This window comes from Nyctereutes procyonoides, unplaced genomic scaffold, assembly GCF_905146905.1.
Source record: "Nyctereutes procyonoides isolate TBG_1078 unplaced genomic scaffold, NYPRO_anot_genome, whole genome shotgun sequence".
In the NCBI taxonomy this organism is placed as follows: Eukaryota; Metazoa; Chordata; class Mammalia; order Carnivora; family Canidae; genus Nyctereutes; species Nyctereutes procyonoides.
In genome coordinates, this window is record NW_026575042.1 from 49,994,992 (window position 1) to 50,013,553 (window position 18,562).

Genomic DNA, 18,562 nt, shown 5'->3' on the forward strand with positions numbered 1-18,562 from the left:
CGTGCTTTTTATCCAAAGTATTGAAAGGTTTTTTTCTCTAAAGCCCAGTAATTTTGTTAGGCATATGTGTTGGTACAGTGAAGGTTAGCATGGCCCCTGTGCAAGGATGACAGGCAGGCAGATTTGTGAAGTGGTCCCTATTTTTCCGTGCAGTGGCCTGGATGGAGCTACAGAGCATATTGCTAAGCAAGATAAGTCAGAGAAAGACAAATATGATTTCACTCATATGTGGAATTTAAGAAACAAAGCAAATGAGCAAAGAGTGGGAAAGAGGGAGTAAGGCAAACCAAGAAAACAGACTCTTAACTGTAGAGACTGAACAGATGGTCACGGGACGGGGGGGGGGGTGGGGGGGGTGGGGGGGGGGTGGGGGGGGGTGGGGTGTTAAACAGGTGATGGGGATTAAGGAGTGCAGTTGTGATGAGCACTGGGTGTTGTGTGGAAATGCTGAATCACTGAAGTCTACAAATATTACATTGTTAACTGGAATCTAAATAAAAATGTAAAAAAAGAATATTGAAATCGGTCATTCTAGGTTTGTAGTTTAATTTTGATTCCTGTTCTTTTATGCCTTGTATAATTTTCTTAGTATTTTTTTAGTTCGTCTGGAAGTCATAGTTTCTAGTTTTGATGTTTCTTTTTTTATTTTTTATTTTTATTTTTTTTAGTTTTGATGTTTCTTTTTGGCTTGCTCTTGTAGGGATGTTTATTCCTTATTCTTTTTTTTTTTTTTTTTTTTACTTTGAGTAACATTGGGATTAGATTTCTGTAATTTCACTTTTATGTGAATATAATTTTTCTGAGTTTTAGAAGGAATCTTGGTTCTTCTAAAAAAACTTTTATAGAGCCCCCTCTTCTGTTGAAATTATGGCAGCTTGTTTTCTGATGATTCCTTGCTCTGATTCCTAACCCTTATTTTAGTATGGCCCTTCTATTTTTCTTCTTTGCCCTTGTCCTGCTTAATTGTGTTGGTTTCTAGCAGTTGTTCCTCTTTTCTGAGTCTTGGCCTAGTAAGGAGCCTGGCCTGTTAGTGGGAAGGTTCATGGTGATTAAACTTCCACCCCTTTAAGCCTTACCTTGGGTCCCCCCCCCCCATGCACTATTGGAGACATAGTGTAGACACCCCACCCCCACCCCCCCGGGGTACAGCCGCTGTAGTTGAGTTGGACCTTGTGCTTTCTTTTCCTTTTTTTCCCTCCCCTCCCCTCCCCTCCCCTCCCCTCCCCTCCCCTCCCCTCCCCTCCCCTCCCCTCCCCTCCCCTCCCCTCCCCTCCCCTCCCCTCCTCTCTCCTCCTCTCTCCTCCCCTCCCCTCTCTTTCCTGTGAGAGGGATCCCTGGGCCGTTCAGCGGTTTAGCGCCTGCCTTTGGCCCAGGGCGTGATCCTGGAGTCCTGGGATCGAGTCCCACGTCAGGCTCCCTGCATGGAGCCTCCTTCTCCCTCTGCCTGTGTCTCTGCCTCTCGCTGTGTGTCTCTCATGAATAAATAAGTAAAATTAAAAAGGGGGGGATGGTGGGGCAGAGGGAGAGAATCTTCAAGCAGATTCCTCTGCTAATTGGGGAGCTGGACCTGGGACTTGATCTCACCACCCTGAGCTCATGACCTGAGAGCTGAAACCAAGAGTCAGGTGGTCAATGACTGAGCCACCCAGGTGCCCCTGGGCCCTGTGCTTTCTAGATAGTACTTGTTGACTATTTTGGAATTCTAGTCTCAAGATACTCAGGGAAGCTAGGCTGTTTCCCGCAAAAATGCTTTAACACTAGAGTTTGTGACTGGTGGTTTATTCCCACCAGCTTGTATTTTGGAGAGTAACTTGTCAATTAGTTTTTGGTTTTGCTGTGTAGTTGTTCAGTGATGCCTGGAAATTCAGGAAGATCCAGAAATGATACCATCTCCATCTTACGAGAATCTGCCAGGTTCGTCTGCTTATTGTTGCATTAGGGCACCGGTATGGTTTGTGTCCTTATTATTGTCTTATTGATGTCTTAAAAGGTATCTTTATGACCTTTATTATGATGACCTCAAGTCAGTTGAGAGGCATGCTAACCTTTTAGGCTTTTGTGTTTATTTTTTTTAAAAAAGATTTTATTTATTTATTCATGAGAGACAGAGAGAGAGGCAGAGACCCAGGCAGAGCCTGGGCTCAGACCGCTGAGCCACCAGGGCTGCCCTATTTTTATTTTTTTTAAGGATTTTGTTTTTTTAGGTAATCTCTACAGCCTGAGACCCAGAGTCACACACCCTACAGGCTGAACAAAGCAGGGACCCCTGTGCGTTTACTTTTTAATAGATCGTATAAATAGATTTAATAGATTTTTCTGTCATGTAGTGTTGAATTTTGTCTCTACTATTTGTCTTTACACCTTCTTTTCTCATTAGGGTCCTTTTTCTAATCGGTTAAGGTTTGGAAGTCTCATCAAGCTTTATAACTCTTATGAAGTAGGAGTGTGTAGACTCTAGGTTTTGAGGGAAAGGAAATTTTGCTTTCATGACTGGTGACCTTTCTGCTTTCCCTGGAGTTGTTGAAGCTTTGTTCTGGATACCTGAGGTTGAAAGAATGAGGCAAGGATTCAGTATTTCCTCAATGACCTCTGATGTCATATGATTGAACTTTTTCAAAAATTGGTAAGAAACCAGTATACATTATTCACTTTAAAATGCGTTTATGTGGGTAGCCTGGGTGGCTCAGTGGTTTTAGTGCCATCTTCAGCCCGGGGCCTGATCCTGGAGTCCCGGGATCGAGTCCCACATCGGGCTCCCTGCGTGGAGCCTGCTTCTCCCTCTGCCTGTGTCTTTCTCCCTCTCTCTGTATTTCTTGTGAATAAATAAATAAAATCTTTTAAAAAAATGCATTTAAGTAAAAATTAGTTGATTTAAAGAAATAGACAGTCCTCACCATATAGTAGTCAAATGACCATAAAAAGATTGTGCAAGCTGAAATCATGCGAAGCAGTGTTGTTGTTGTTTATTTTTGAAGAGTATGAGAGTGCAGGCACAAGTGTTGCAGGAGGGGCAGAGGGAGAGAATCTTTAAGGAGACTTGCTGAGTGTGGAGCCTGGTACAGACTTGATCTCAGGACCTGTGAGATCATGACCGGAGATGAGGCAAGGAGTCTGATGCTTAACTGACTGAGCTACCCAGGCGTCCAGAGAATCTTAAGCAGGCTTCAGGCCCAATGCAGAGCTCATTGCCGGGCCTGATCCCACCATCCTGAGATCATGACCTGAGCTGAAATCAAGAATTAGATGCTTAAACGATGGAGCCACCTAGGTGTTCCTCATGCAAAGGAATTTTAATTAATCAGTGGGAAGATTATAATGGTTTTAGGTCCTTTAAAATGTTTTGTTAAAACATGGGCAGCCCTGGTGGCCTGGTGGTTTGGTGCTGCCTCCGGTCCAGGGCGTGGTCCTGGAGACCTGGGATCGAGTCCCGCATTGGGCTCCCTGCATGGAGCCTGCTTCTATCTCTACCTGTGTCTCTGCTTCTCTCTCTGTCTCTCTCTCTGTGTGTGTCTCTCATGAGTAAATAAATAAAATCTTTAAAAAATATATTTTCTTAAAACATTAAATCTTACTGTTAATTATACAAGTGTAGAGAAATAAAATACTGCAACTGTTTAGTATAAGTTAAAACATTAGCACAGTGAGAATTCTGTTTTCTTTGTGAAATTCTGATCGAGACTAGTTTAAACAGTGCTTCCCTTTATACCTTTTCTATGCTTTGATGGTTTTCAACATTTTATCCTTTACAATTGAAAGGTCATGAAATATCTCCGAGAATTTCTATAATGTGAATTATTTCCCTAGAGTCACTTTCTCTGGGACATTGGCATCCTTTTCATCACAGTTGCTTTCCTCAGTGATGTTGATAAGTTCGCCTTCACCAGGCTCCTCCTGCTGTGCATTTAGAGCCATTCAGACTGCAGCAGTGTCCACACTGCCGGGGCCACCTATTTCTCCTATAACCTCATTTACATCGGATTCTTATTTCACTTCCAGTGTGTTACTTTTCATTTCTTTGTTACAGATTCATCTGGGTTGATCCCTTCCCCCTTGGGTTATCCATGGGTTCAAAATGTCCTGTGGACTTATCACTGGGCAACCAGGAGGTAGCACAACTTTAGCTGTTGCTCTTGTGTGTCCAATTGCCAGTAAACTTTGAAAGAAGGGACACACTGGTCACTGGTCATAATATTTATTTGTGATGATTTATGGATCGAAGAGCTGGCAATGAAGTTTGTACTTAGTGTAATTACGAGAACTGGTAACTGAAATCTGAGCCGCGTCGTTGCAGACTCGTGTTAACTAACCCGTGATAGAGATCATAACTCAAATTTAGGCACGTTAGTATCTTGCAAAGTGAGAACCTCTGCCTACAATGTAAAAACAGGTTGTACTTGGATTTGGTAAACAGTATGATAGAGATAAAGGGACTGAAATCTGAGAAATGTACACAGCAACAAAGTAGCCATTCAAAAACACTTCTTTTTAGAGTCTTTTATTTTTAAGTAATCTCTATACCCAACATGGGGCTCAGACTCACAACCCTGAGGTCAAGAGCAGACCGAGTCCGCCAGGCGCCCCAGCACGTTCTGCCCCTCTCTCCCCTCCTCCCCCTCCATTCCCTCTCTCCTCTCCTCTCTTTCTTTCTTTCTTTTTTTTTTTTTTCTCTCTTTCTTTTTTAAGTAGGTTCCACGCTGGATGCGGAGCTTCCTGCCTGAGTTCAGTGCAGGGCTTGAACTCATGACCCTGAGATCAAGAGCCAGGTGCTTAACCGACTGAGCCACCCAGGCGCTCCCACATTTTCTATTCTTTACAAAAAAGTAAGATTAAGGAATTTTAGATAAATTCTTTAAAGAGTAGTGTTTGTGTGTAGACTAAGGGCAAAGGTCTGAAAGGAAAATGTTTTAGCATTTCTTGCACTCTGTAAACTTCTTTCTGTGATCTGCTTTTTCGGCACATTGTTCAGTATTTATATGATTAAAATCTTCATTTTTGCGATCTCAGTAATTCTTTCTGGCCTGTGGTTCGGTCCATCTCACAAATCCTTTGTGGATGGCTGTTATTGTTGCTTGTTCCACTACTGTAGCAGAAGTGTTTAGGGATTTTGTGAGTTCTGCATTTATTTTTTTCGTATAAATGAAAAGGAAGGAAGGGAATGGAAAGGATTACATAGGTGTGTGAAGCGCTGGCTTATGCTTTTTTATGTGCAGATTTTACAGCTGGAGGGGGAAAATCCCCAGGAATGTTTGTTGTAAACAATTAAAACCTACTGAAGGGTATGAAAAAAAAATTAGATCACTTGTGGCTTATCAGTCTCCTACAACCTCCGTTAATCCGTTCATATTTTTCTGTTTATCTGTCCGTTGGTATCTTCTTTATACGAGCATATACATTCTTTTACTTGATGAAATATTTTAAAATGGGATTATTATATTCTTCCTACAAGTGTTTTTCCAGAGTACATACATGTTTTTAAAGTTTTTTCTTATGTAAAATACACAAAAACAGAATGGAGACTAGACTGAAGTGAACACTGTGTACCTTTCATCCGACTTCAGTCATTTCGGTACATAAGTAATCTGGTTTCATCCATGCCCACCTACTCTTGCATTAGTTTGAAGTCGGTTCCAGGTAGCCGTTTTAGCATACATAGTAAACAATTTTACGTTTTGCCAAATTGCTTTCCAGAAAAGCATTATCAATGTATAGTTGACATAGATAAGATTTAAAAAGCCTTTTAAAATTCTGATGTTATGGGTTAGATGCATGTATATATAGCATTTTCCTCCAGTAATACAAAAAAATCCCAATCAGGTGAATTTGAGCATGCTTATACTCTGGCAGCAAACTTTCAGTTCCTCCTCAGTGTATCCCTCATAGGAATGCTGTGACTGTTAGATAGGATGACCTTATAATTTATTAGTAAAGCTAGGATGCTTTTGAGATTCAAAGGAGGCACTATTAGTAATAATGCCAGTATACCAGGCATAAACTAGGACTATATTTTGGCACAGCTGGGTTGTATACCCACTTTATCAGATAATACATATGTATGTATAATCAGAGAATACATTTATGTATAAAGGTGACTGTATTATTCAGTAAATGCTGGCTTTTATTAAAGTGTTTATGTATGCCCATGTATGGATATGTATAAAAATCTTCCCTTTAAAAGGTATGCTTTGAATTGGCAACTCAAAGTCCTAGGTTAACAGTTTTTGTTTGTTTGTTTGTTTTTTCTGTGTGGTTTTGGAACTGATAGTGACCACTGTTTTTTAAAGGAGCTCTAAATTTTGTAATTAAGAGGACATTTGCCTTAATATTTGCAGCTGGAGAATGCTGGAGGAGACCTCAAGGATGGCCACCACTATGAAGGAGCTGTTGTCATTCTGGATGCTGGTGCCCAGTACGGGAAAGTCATAGATCGAAGAGTGAGAGAACTGTTCGTGAAGTCGGAAATCTTTCCCTTGGAAACACCAGCATTTGCCATAAAAGAGCAAGGATTCCGGTAGACTTTTCACTTATATTTTCTATGAGATTGAGCTTAGATTGTGGAATTTTTTTTTATTAATTTGCTTGGGCACTGAATTTTTTCTTTTTTAAAGGTTTATTTGAGAGAGCAAGAGCGTGTAGGGGCAGAGAAAGGGGGAGAGAGAATCTTAAGTAGTCTCCATGCTGAATATGGAGCCTGAGTGGGCCTCTTGTCAGGACCCTGAGATCATGACCTGAGCTGAAACCAAGAGTCAGACACTTAGCTGACTGTGCCACCCAGGCGCCCCAGGCACTGAATTTTTTAAATGAATACAAAACCTGCAGTGGATTTACAAGACATTTTCTTCCATCGTTCAGATTTTTTTTTTTAAGATTTTATTTATTTATTCATGAGAGAGACTGAGAGAGAGAGACAGAGACACAGGCAGAGGGAGAAGCAGGCTCCATGCACGGAGCCCTATGTGGGACTCGATCCCAGGACCCCTGGGTCATGCCCTGGGCCGAAGGCAGGCAGGTGCTAAACTGCTGAGCCACCCAGGGATCCCCCCCTTTTTTTAGTTAAAAAGATTACCCTAATTTTAATTGCACAGTTACAAGAAATTTTCATTTGAATATTAAGTCATTCATTCATCCCAGAGCATTTGATCAAAGGAATATATAAAGTGGCTAAAAGAATTTTGTGTCCAATGAGTCTTTTTTTGCCTCCTATCCCCAAGAGACTAAGTTTCTAAAATACGAAGATTTCTCAAGTCTAATATAGGGTCTAATTCAACAGCTTATATGCTCAGAACTAGTCAAAATGGTAGCCAACATATATATATATTCTTCCTTTAACAATTTCTGGTTAATGCTATACCTTTTCTCATGGAATTGATACTCTTTTTTTAAGAGTGTTACCAGAAGCAAGCAACTGCAGTTTATTACTTTAATTGGGTCTTAGACAATAATGCTGTATTTCTTCCAGGATAACAATGTTAATTTATCTTAAAAATGTAATTTTTTCCATTAGAGAAATGATTAACTTTTAAAGGCTTCATGGACATGTTTATCCTGTGATTCTTGTTTCTGAAATAGAATGGATTGGAAATCAGAAAAGACAGATTGAAATTTAACTGTGTCCTAGTCTTAGGGTACAGTTAAAAACAGTCATCTCTTTTAAACTGTAGAATCTTTAGAGTAAGAAGGGACCCTTGAGTTACTCTAATTCGACTGTCTCAGTTTGCCAGTGAGGAACAGCTTTAGGGAATCAAAACACATGAGAATTCTGAATGGCTTTATGTCACATCTAAGCTCCTTTATTTCCTTCACCCCAAAAAGAATATCTCCAGCAAACTAACGTAGGCTAAAATGTTAGAGAATAAGAAACCAGATACTTGGCAATAGAACGCTAATTATTTTTCCTTGCCACCTGATCATAAACAAATCTTAGGTCCTGCTTGTGCCTAGAGGTTCTTTCTGTGTAGGAGTATAGAAGTATTTTGCTTACTATAATCCTTTCTGCTGAGATATCTATTTGACCATCCTTTTCCTAGAGTATTAGTATTATGAGAAGAGAGACATTTTTTTTAATTTTTATTTATGATAGTCACACAGAGAGAGAGAGGGGCAGAGACACAGGCAGAGGGAGAAGCAGGCTCCATGCACCGGGAGCCCGACGTGGGACTCGATCCCGGGTCTCCAGGATCGCGCCCTGGGCCAAAGGCAGGCGCCAAACCGCTGCGCCACCCAGGGATCCCCGAGAAGAGAGACATCTTAACCTACATGTGTTTGGAAGCTTGACCTGCTTCAGATTGGTATTTGGAATGCCTTGTGGCTTATTGGCTTTATAATTGCAAGTTAGTTTCAAAATAATTGCAGGGTAGAACTAGGAGATTCAGAACGAATGATTAGCTCTTCTTAAGAGTTATTGAGATAAGAATTTTCCATAATTGGCTTAAGTACTGCTTGAGTTACAGCCTTGACTAAGTCCATTGCCTTTTCTTTTTAATAGTATTAAGAATCTTATAGTCCTGAGTTGTTTAGCAGATTAATGAGGGATGTTGGACAGCCCTGGGGTGGTTATCTTTTATAAAACTAAGTATAACGTACTGAAATTCTAGAGGTCTTGATAATTCAGTATGTTTTAAAGAATTTTAGCCTATGCATTTCTAAAGAGTTTATTTATTAGTGAGAGACGACACACACACACAGAGAGGCAGAGACACAGGCAGAGGGAGAAGCAGGCTCCACGCAGGGAACCCGACGTGGGACTCGATCCCATGACTCAGGATCATGCTCTGGGCCAAAGGCAGACGCCCAACCACTGAGCCACCCAGGCGTCCCTAGCCTATGCATTTTTAAAGAGCTAAGTTGCATATCTACCTTTAGGGCCAACACTGCACCCCTTTTGGATTGTTACCTTAACGATGTAAGATTCATCATCCGGGGAGGTTGTCTTTAGTTTCTTTTGTAGGAGGTGGGCTAACGAACATGATAAATAGCATAATTCATGTTAACAATATAAAGTTCAAAAAGTGGGGTCTTTGAGGTCAGTTGAATTGTTATACTTTTTAAAAACATCCTATCTTGTAATTTTTATGAATTTTTTATTATATGGTTCTTAATGGATTATAAACCTGCATTTTAGTTTGTGTGTGTGTTTTTTTTATAATTTATTTATTTTTTTTAAACTTTTATTTTTTTTTTGATTTTTATTTATTTATGATAGGCACACAGTGAGAGAGAGAGAGGCAGAGACACAGGCAGAGGGAGAAGCAGGCTCCATGCACCGGAAGCCCGACGTGGGATTCGATCCCGGGTCTCCAGGATCGCGCCCTGGGCCAAAGGCAGGCGCCAAACCGCTGCGCCACCCAGGGATCCCAGTTTGTGTGTTTTTATATGACAGGCAGCTGCTACTATAAAGTGATTTGCTTAAATTTGGAAGAAGATTTTGGTTAGATCTTATAATGCATTTTCCTTTAGAAATGTAAGATAAATCAGGATTCCTGCAAAACTCAGACGTAAAATGAGCTAGAGGATACCTTAAATTCAGTGACAAGCATAGATAAGCCTGTATTGTAGAAGAGGGCATGTATGGCAAACCGGGGAACATGAGTAGTCTGAAGGTTCAGGTCTCTGTGATTCCAGTTATTCTTAGCCATGTGAGAGTGAAGGTCAAGTGCTGTCAGACTTTTTCTCCCCTCTTTCTAAAGAAAATCCAGAAATCTGGATTTTTATGTAAAATTCGTGATATGTTAGAGTGTTCTCAATCTTTGGAGTGTATGCTGAGGGCCAAATTAGATGTATCAGTGGCCAGGTGAGGAGCATAGGCCTCAGTTTCAGCCTTTCCTATAATAACAGTTGGACTCCCAAGTTTTAACCCACAGAATGCTCTGTAAATTATAGTGAAGTTACAGTATTGCCTTGGGTTCTGAGAGAATGCCATATGGGCAAATTCATATGTTAGCTGCCTTTCCAGAGCCCTAGGTAAAACTGTTGAGAATGTTGGACAGATTTTCAACAGGCAGAGTTAGGTTATTGTTCATATCCTGTCTTCCTTTGTTGTATTTTGCTTTGAGTCATCCAGGGTCTTTTGTGACCTGCTGTACTCCTTGGTTTTCAGAATCTCCGTCTTCCTTTAGAATTTTCATCTATGTTCTTCATTAATGAGGAAGACAAAACAAATTCATGCTAAACCTTCGCAGTTAGAAACATAATTTATGTATTGGAAGCTTGTACTTATTATTATTAACAAGTGAATGTTGGTTGAATTGATGGACTTTCACACGTTGTAATAGAATAGAAATGATTAAGCTGTGTGAAGGCTGGATCTGCTACAATATACTGAAAACATAACAAAATCTCTGAATCTGTGCTGAGTCTCCCTCCATGCTTGAAGGGGGAGAGGGCATAAACTTCGTGATAAAAACTAGCCGTTAGAGGATTTTTCGCTGACTCTCTTCCTTAAATCCACAGTGCTATTATCATCTCTGGAGGACCTAATTCTGTGTATGCAGAAGATGCTCCCTGGTTTGATCCAGCAATATTCACTATTGGCAAGCCCGTTCTTGGAATTTGCTATGGCATGCAGGTACATCTGTGAATTTTCCTGAAGAGTGGACTTAATTTATTCTGTTTGTGACTCTCACTGTATTAATATTTTCTGTCTTTAGAGTATCTAGCATGTTTAGTTGTATGAGCTAATTTGTGCGTGTTACAACTGTTTATAGATTGTTTCAGTGTGGCAAAACTGACCTGAGTGGAAATCTGTTTTTAGAGCTGTAACTATATCACTGCATACAACATAACACTGTCCCCCCCCCAAAAAAAAAAGACATTCAAATTTACATGTTACAGAAATAGTATATGGAACTCCTCTATATTTTTTCTCAATTCTTTTATTGTTGATATATTTTTAAAAGATTTATTTCAGAGAGAGAGAGCACGAGAGCACATACATGTGCATGAGCCAGGGGCAGGGCAGAGGGAGAGAATGATGGGGGGGAGGGCGCAATTCCATGACCTCAGTATAGTGACCTGAGGCAAAATCAAGAGTGATGCGTAACCCACTGAGCCACCCAGGTGCCCACCCCTTACTCTTTAACCATTAGAGAGTTAGTTGCACACATGATATCCTGTTACTTGTATTTCCAAAGGACTAGGGCTCTATCCTGTGTAACTACAGTATAGATATCAAAATGGTGGGGAAGTTAACATTGATTCAGTTTTGTATTTAATGCACAGATTGCATTCACATTTCATTGTTTGTCTCATTGATGTCCCTTGTAAGTACTGCATTCAACCCAGGACCATGTGTTCTACTTAGTCGTCACTTCTGCTCCTTTGTTTTGGAACCATTCCTCAGTCTTCTCTTTCATAACCATGACAGTTAAAAAAAAAAAAAAAAAGTCATTTCAGTGACTTTGTAGATTATCCCTCCATTTTGGTTTATTTGATGTTTCCTCATTGTTAGGTTCAGGTTATGTTTTTTTTGGTTGGAGTACCACAGAAGTGATGCTGTGCTCTTAGAGCCATCTCGTTTGGAGGCATGTGCTGTCAGTGTGTGCCATGGCAGGTGATGTTAATTTTGATTATATCAAAATTATTGATACAGTATGTGACACAATATTGTATCAAAAACAATAAATAGGGACTGAGGTCTAGAGATAAAACTATTCTTGTATGAGTTAAGTGTTTAGAACTATTTTGGCTACTTTGACACTTTTTTAAGTTACTTTAAATAGTATAGGTTTATTAGACAAGTAGAATATGATTACTGAATAAGATGATAGATAATACTGAGCCAGAAATGTGCTAAATTCTCACTTAGAATGATTTATTCAATAAGATCTATATACTAAGGAGGTGGGAATAGAAATAAATACATTTAAGAAAAGTTATCTCTAGTGCTTGTAAGCAAAATGATTTTTTAATTGAGATAGTTTTTAACAGTGCGTCTTACTTAACCATATCATTTGAAAATTGAGTTAGCTGGGAAGGTACTCCCTGAGTAATTATTAATTGACATGTTATAGTAATTTGCCTTTTTCTACTGTCAGAAGCGAGATACTTTTTTTTTAATATCAAAGAAGTTTAATACACTGCAATAAAATAAGCGCCTAGAAAAAGCCTGTGGAATAGATGTCAGTGTTAGAGAAATCCCTCTCCACACATCCTCTAGCTCCATACCCCAGTCCCTCAAAACCAAACAAGAAAATCAGAAACAACAAAGGAAATCCTTCCAAGCTTGAAGTTTAATGAGGGCCCCTTTACCAATAAGAACACAGTTTCCTACATGATCTAATAGGAAAGCAAAACACAGAAGCACATGAAGTCCACAGATTTCAGTATTTAAGGAACTCGGTATATATTCAAAGGTAAAATAACCCCAACTTTTATAGCTGTACCTATTGTTTTAAAGTAAATTAACATATTTTAAAATTTCATATATACACTCTCAAAGGTTCTTCGGGTGAGGTATGTAAACATTGTCTAATGAAAATTTTTCAGTGTCTCAAACCAATAAATTCACAGCATACATTCAATTTTTCATCCATTAAAGACACAGTATTTATCTACCCTCATTAACATGATGGAAATCCAGGCCCAAGAGAAACACACCAATCATCCGGATTACCATTTGCAGAATTTCTCAATTCACTGCTTTTGGAAAGCCCACCCTTGCACAGGTTGGGAGCACACACTTGGTACTGGGAAGGGGCGAGGCCCTCTGGAGACCCACTCCTTGGGAATCTGGATCACTGGCTTAAGACTCACAAGACAGCAAAAAGGAGCTCACCTGAACAACTACAAAATTGACCTCGGCAATGACAACACTGAGAGGAACCAGAAAGACCTTAAAGGGATGGTAGAGATTCATTTTAGAGCTCCCTGGATCCACAGCTGGATCAGCAGCCCTTGCCCTAATCTCATTCTGAAGGGTCGTGACCTGAAAAAGAATAAAAACCCCACACAGTACCTGAGCTTCAGTTAAATTGCATGGGCTTCCTATGCTCCCCTGACTTTTTTTTTTTTTAATATTTTATTTATTTATTCATGAGAAAGAGGCAGAGACACAGGCAGAGGGAGAAGCAGGCTCCCTGCGGGGAACCCAATGTGGGATTCCATCCCGTGATCCCAGGGTCACGAACTGAGCGAACTGAGCGAAAGGCAGACGCTCAACCTCTGAGCCACCTGGGTGTCCCCGTTTTTTAATTTTTTTTTAAACTCAGAATTTTCTACTATGATAAGAATAGGTGATGTTAATTTTGACTGAATTCACTTGTTTGTGAATCATTTTGATCTCTTTTCTCTTGTGCCTACCGTTAGGCTTTAGCATGTACTAAAGTGAAAGGGAGGACAGGGTCAGAATACAAGTGGAATTAATCTAATTACGAGATTCTACTGACTAAATGGAATCAGGGTTAATTGAAATATCAGCTTTTTAATTTCCTCATGATACTCTGGTCCTTCCTAATTGATTATTGAGAATTATCTATTAATTTTTGATTTCTTGTATTATGGCTTAATAATTAAGATAATGTGTTCTTTCTCCCAGTGACTGAATTGTTTTAAGTCTTTGGGTTGAAAATAATTCTTTAGCGCCTGCCTTTGGCCCAGGGCGCGATCCTGGAGACCCGGGATCGAATCCCACGTCGGGCTCCTGGTGCACGGAGTCTGCTTCTCCCTCTGCCTGTGTCTCTGCCCCTCTCTCTCTCACTGTGTGCCTATCATAAATAAATTAAAAAAAAAATTGAAATTTTAGTATGTGGAGCCTTTTTTTTTTTTTTTAATTGGTTGAAACTGTTGTGCTTTACTATGAATATTGTACAGAAGGAGGCTGTTTAAAAGGTAGAGAATGAGCAGACCAGTATATTTTCTTTTAGCTGGCTCTGGAGCATTCAGTGAAGGAAAAAAATATAAATCAATGTTCACATAAGAATGAATATTTTTATTATACTTGAAACAAGAATAGAATATTAGGAATCACTGGTCTGTAAAAGAGCTTTACCAGATTTCATTTCTTGCTAATTGTTATAGTTTTCCACTTTGATTTAGAGGAAATACTGATCCCTAAAAATATGTGATGTTCAAAGTACAAAGGCTACAACAATGGATATTTTTCTTCTCCAGCAACAAGCATTTTCTAGTCAAAGGCTCTGTTCTCTGAAGAGCCAAGCGGTGATAATGAATTTGACTTTGTTAATAACTTATTTTTGGCTTTTCTTGTATAATGTTCTAATGAATGTATTTTCTTAGAGCCTACATCTTGATTAAGTTGAACATGGGAAAGAGGTTGACTTTTTTTATTCATATGCCTTTGCCCTAGGATATATTTACATAACTTATTGATCTCCCATGCTAGAGTAGTCATACAGCACAACTTAAATATTTTTAGTATATTGAGAGGTATTATTCTGTAAGGAAGAGTCTCGCAGATATATTTTTTCAGGACCCACTTAAAGTGAAATGTCTCTGGAAAATGCTGCCTTAATTTAAGTGCTAGTGATTGACTTTTTCCCTTATGCCAGTCCTCCACATAATTGTAACACTTAATTTTTCTATCATACCAGTGGGGATCTTACGGTAGCCAGAGCTAGATGTGCTCACGTTAAATGTGTAGAACAATTTGCTTTTATGTCTTTCTGAACTTACGTAGTAGGACAATGGATTAGGCTGAATTTGGTCTTTTAGATAAAAATTGTCTTTCTATAAAATATTGGTATAGATGATACCATCTAGCTAATATGCTGTTTGTAAAGGACCAATATTTCCTTGTCACTGTTAGTTGGATAAGTTTACACTAAAGGTCTCACCCTAGTTTGTACTTTTTGCCCCCAATAGCATCCTGAAGTTTTAGTACATTTCAGGAACTTAAGTACCATTTTTTTCTCATTCACTGAATTCCTATCATCAGAGCCTTTCTAGTTGCTTCCTGGTAATTCTTTGCTTTAGAAGAAAAAAGTCTCCTCATTGCTTCTTTTATCTCTATATACCCTTGGTAAGCACAAGAAATGAAATAGAACTTTTGAAACTTTTTCAAGTGAGAGGCAGCACTTTTCTTGAGTTGTTATTCATTCCTTTTTTTTTTTTTTAAGATTTTATTTATTTATTCATGAGAGAAACAGAGAGAGGCAGAGACATAGGCAGAGAGAGAAGCAGGCTCTATGCAGGGAACTCTATGTGGGACTCCATCCCAGGACCCTGGGGTCATGCCCTGGCCCGAAGGCAGATGCTTAACCACTGAGCCACTCAGGCGTCCCCATTCCCTTTGTTTTCTTTCTTTTCTTTTCTATTTTGTTTATTTATTCATGAGAACACTGAGAGAGACACAGGCAGAGGGAGAAGCAGGCTCCATGCAGGGAGCCTGATGTGGGACTCATCCCAGGTCTCCAGGATCACACCCTGGGCCGAAGGCGGTGCCAAACCGCTGAGCCACTTGGGCTGCCCTCCTTTGTTTTCTTTGTAGCTTTATACCTAAGTTCATATCCCTAAGTAATACGTTATTTAGTTTTGCCCATTGACCCTTATGTAAATGAAATCCTGTGTGTATTATTGTCAGCTTTGGTTTTAAGATTCATTGATGTTAATACATTTAATTGTAAGTTACTCATTTTCACTATTGAATTTATTGTTTAGCACAGATTAATCATATATTCACTGTTAGTATTGATGGCTTTTTTCCAATTTTTTTGCTATTTAAAAAAATTTTTATCTATCTATCTATCTATCTATCTATCTATCTATCTATCTATCTATCTATCTATTCATGAGAGACAGAGAGAGAGGCAGAGACACAGGCAGAGGGAGAAGCAGGCTCCATGCAGGGAGCCGGATGTGGGACTCAATCCCGGGTCTCCAGGATTAGGCCCTGGGCGGAAGGCAGGCGCTAAACCACTGGGCCTCCAAGGATGCCCTCAAAATAGAATATTAAAACAAACTGTGACAAGAAAGCAAATTGTTTCATTATACATAAAAGTTCTCTCTTCCTCCACAAACACAAGCTTAGCTAGGTGTTCAACTCTTTGCATTTTAACCTTAAGTAGTATAGTTAAGAACCAGAAATATACCTGGAAGCCTCCTGAACAGGTGAGATAGCTTTAAATTTTACTGCAGCCCTTGGTTTTGTAAACACATTTAATTTGGATTTTGTGGACTTTTAAATTGTGTTGAGTTTCAACAGTTTTAGTTGTCTTGATCACTCAGCTGTCCTCTAAGGACAGCAAGTTAGGGGAGGTAGAGGTGCATAAAGTTCACGGCGTCTATAGAAGAAAGCACTTCTTTTCCAGCAACTTTTAATGAGTGCTTTGCGCTACATACTTTGTTACCCACTGGGACTGGGAAGAGACCTGAAGACCTGGGGGAGAGAACACGGTGTATTTTGGTCTATTTTGGCAATTACGTGGCTTGCACGGCTGGAGTAGGCTGGAGTAGAGAATGACGGGGAAGAAGAGCGGTGACTAGCGGCAAGGGGGACTGTCGCAGTGTTCCTAAACTGGGTGGTAGTTCATGTCCTGCAGAAAGTGTTGGATACCTGGGGTTTCTGTTTGGGAAATACTGGGCCAAATGAATGAACAAGTTTATTTCCTACTGAACTTAACCCAAGGTTTTATCTCAGGAAGCTTTATTGTGAATGACTTGAGCAGAATGTAGAGGGCAGCATTTATTTGCTGATGGTTTTGAAGAATATTCTGCTGGGCATTATAAGGATGAGCATTTGTTTAGCCCTCTGCCTGCTTTTTTTGTCAGGAGCAGGGTCAGCCTGTATCCCGTATGGTTACGGCAGGTATCTTCTGACACCTCTGTGGAACAGACGTACTCTGAGATGTGTCACGGTGAATACATCAAGGCAGAAATAATTGTAGAATTTTTGTGTGTGTTTATTTGGTGTTGGGGAGGGGGTCAGGCAAATGTGAGTAATAAATAAGAAGATTGATCCAGGGAGGGGCAGAATGAAGAGACCATTTGGAATAAGAGTCCGTAGGCATATGGGATTTGTAAATGAATTTAATTGAAAGACCAGATCTTCTTGGGGCACCTGGCTGGCTCAGTCCTCTAACTGCCTGCTGTTGGCTTGGGTCATGATCCCAGGGCTCCCTGCTCAGCAGGGAGTCTTTCCTCCCGCCTCTCCTCCACCCCCACCTGTGCTCATCTCTCTTTCAAATAAATGCATAAAATCTTTAAAAAAAAGAACAGATTTTCCTGTTTATGCTCTTCCACAACATGGCCTTCTACAGGCTTTTGCACTGTTCCTTTGGGGCCAACGGTTACATCACTTGGAGAAGTTTATGCTTGTCTAGTTTTAATACCACAGCTTTTCATATCATCTGCTTTAGCTTTTTCTAAGCCCAGAATACCTTTTAAAATGCTCTTAAACTCAGATGTAAGTATTAAATCTCTATTTTTAAAAGATGAAAATTAAAGTACACTCAATGGAAAACCTGCCAGTGTTTAATAGAAATTAACCTCAGGTCAGATTTCTAATCTAGTTTCGCTTTATAACTATTCCTCATGATAATTGTATAATTATATTTAATAATACCAAGTTGTCTATGTTTGTTTAACTCATTATTTTTGGAGCAGAAACATAGCAGATATCTTGAAAACAAAGGAATATAAGTTATTAGCATAAGAAAATGATTGGGTAATTTTTTTAAATTTATATTAATGTCAATTTATTTTCTCTTCGAACAGATGATGAATAAGGTATTTGGAGGTACTGTACACAAAAAAAGTGTTAGAGAAGATGGAGTCTTCAGTATTAGTGTGGACAACACTTGCTCATTGTTCAGGTATAGATATTTCTAGATGCATATGCATAGTTTAGTAGAACGACAGATTTAAAGTTGGGATTGTTATTCAAAATTAGAGATTCTATAATTCTTAGGTGAATTAAGGCCATATTCATGGTCAGAGGTATAATTGTCATATTTGTTTTCCATTTGAATGTCAGAATTGCAGAGGATGATGGTGATGCTAAGTGGGGGGTAAGGAAAGCGCTTGTGACATAACTTGAAAGCAGTCTTGGATCTATCTCTGTTTGGGATTGCATACTGTGATGCCAACATTTGTAGTTTTTCCTTTTTCACTCTTTTTTTCTTTTTTTTCTTTTTCACTCTTTGAAGTATGATTCTAAACATTAGTGTGCCAGATGTGGCAAATGGATAATTTTTTTTTTGATAATGTTTTAAATTATCTTGCATCTACTGAATGTGTTTGTGTATCTCTTCCCTCGTATTTTTGCTGGGTGCTTAGCAAACGACCAATTTGTTGGACTCATTACTAAATATGTGTTAGGTTTCCCTCCTTCTCACCTTCTCTGTATTAAGCATAACAGTACCTGGTGTACTGTCTTTCAATATAGTGAATGTATTAATTGGTTTTTGGTCTAGGTAACAATAAGTTAGGTGCTGTAGCTTTAATCTATTTAAAAATTGGCAAATGAGCTGTTCACTACCTTCCTGGAGTCATTTATCTTCTACTTTAAAAAAATGGCTGCATTTTCATTCAGTTTATGAAAAGACCGGAAGCTTTCTGTTTTGGGGTTTTCCATGTTTTGAATAAAGCTCATTTTGTTGGACTATTGATAGGG

General features: G+C 39.3%; 1 protein-coding gene and 1 non-coding gene across 3 annotated transcripts in view; both read left to right on the top strand.

Moving 5' to 3' along the window:
• GMPS (guanine monophosphate synthase) overlaps positions 1–18,562 on the top strand; it is a 78,657-nt gene that overhangs the window by 17,044 nt on the left and 43,051 nt on the right. For both annotated transcript variants that reach the window (XM_055321357.1, XM_055321359.1), the window contains exons 2-4: positions 6,330–6,508; positions 10,447–10,561; positions 17,665–17,762. In XM_055321357.1, the coding sequence (XP_055177332.1) occupies positions 6,330–6,508; positions 10,447–10,561; positions 17,665–17,762 (392 nt within the window). The remainder of the gene's footprint in view (positions 1–6,329; positions 6,509–10,446; positions 10,562–17,664; positions 17,763–18,562) is intronic.
• LOC129507444 (U6 spliceosomal RNA) lies at positions 43–145 on the top strand. The gene has a single exon (XR_008664011.1). It is a non-coding gene; the product is annotated as a U6 spliceosomal RNA (small nuclear RNA).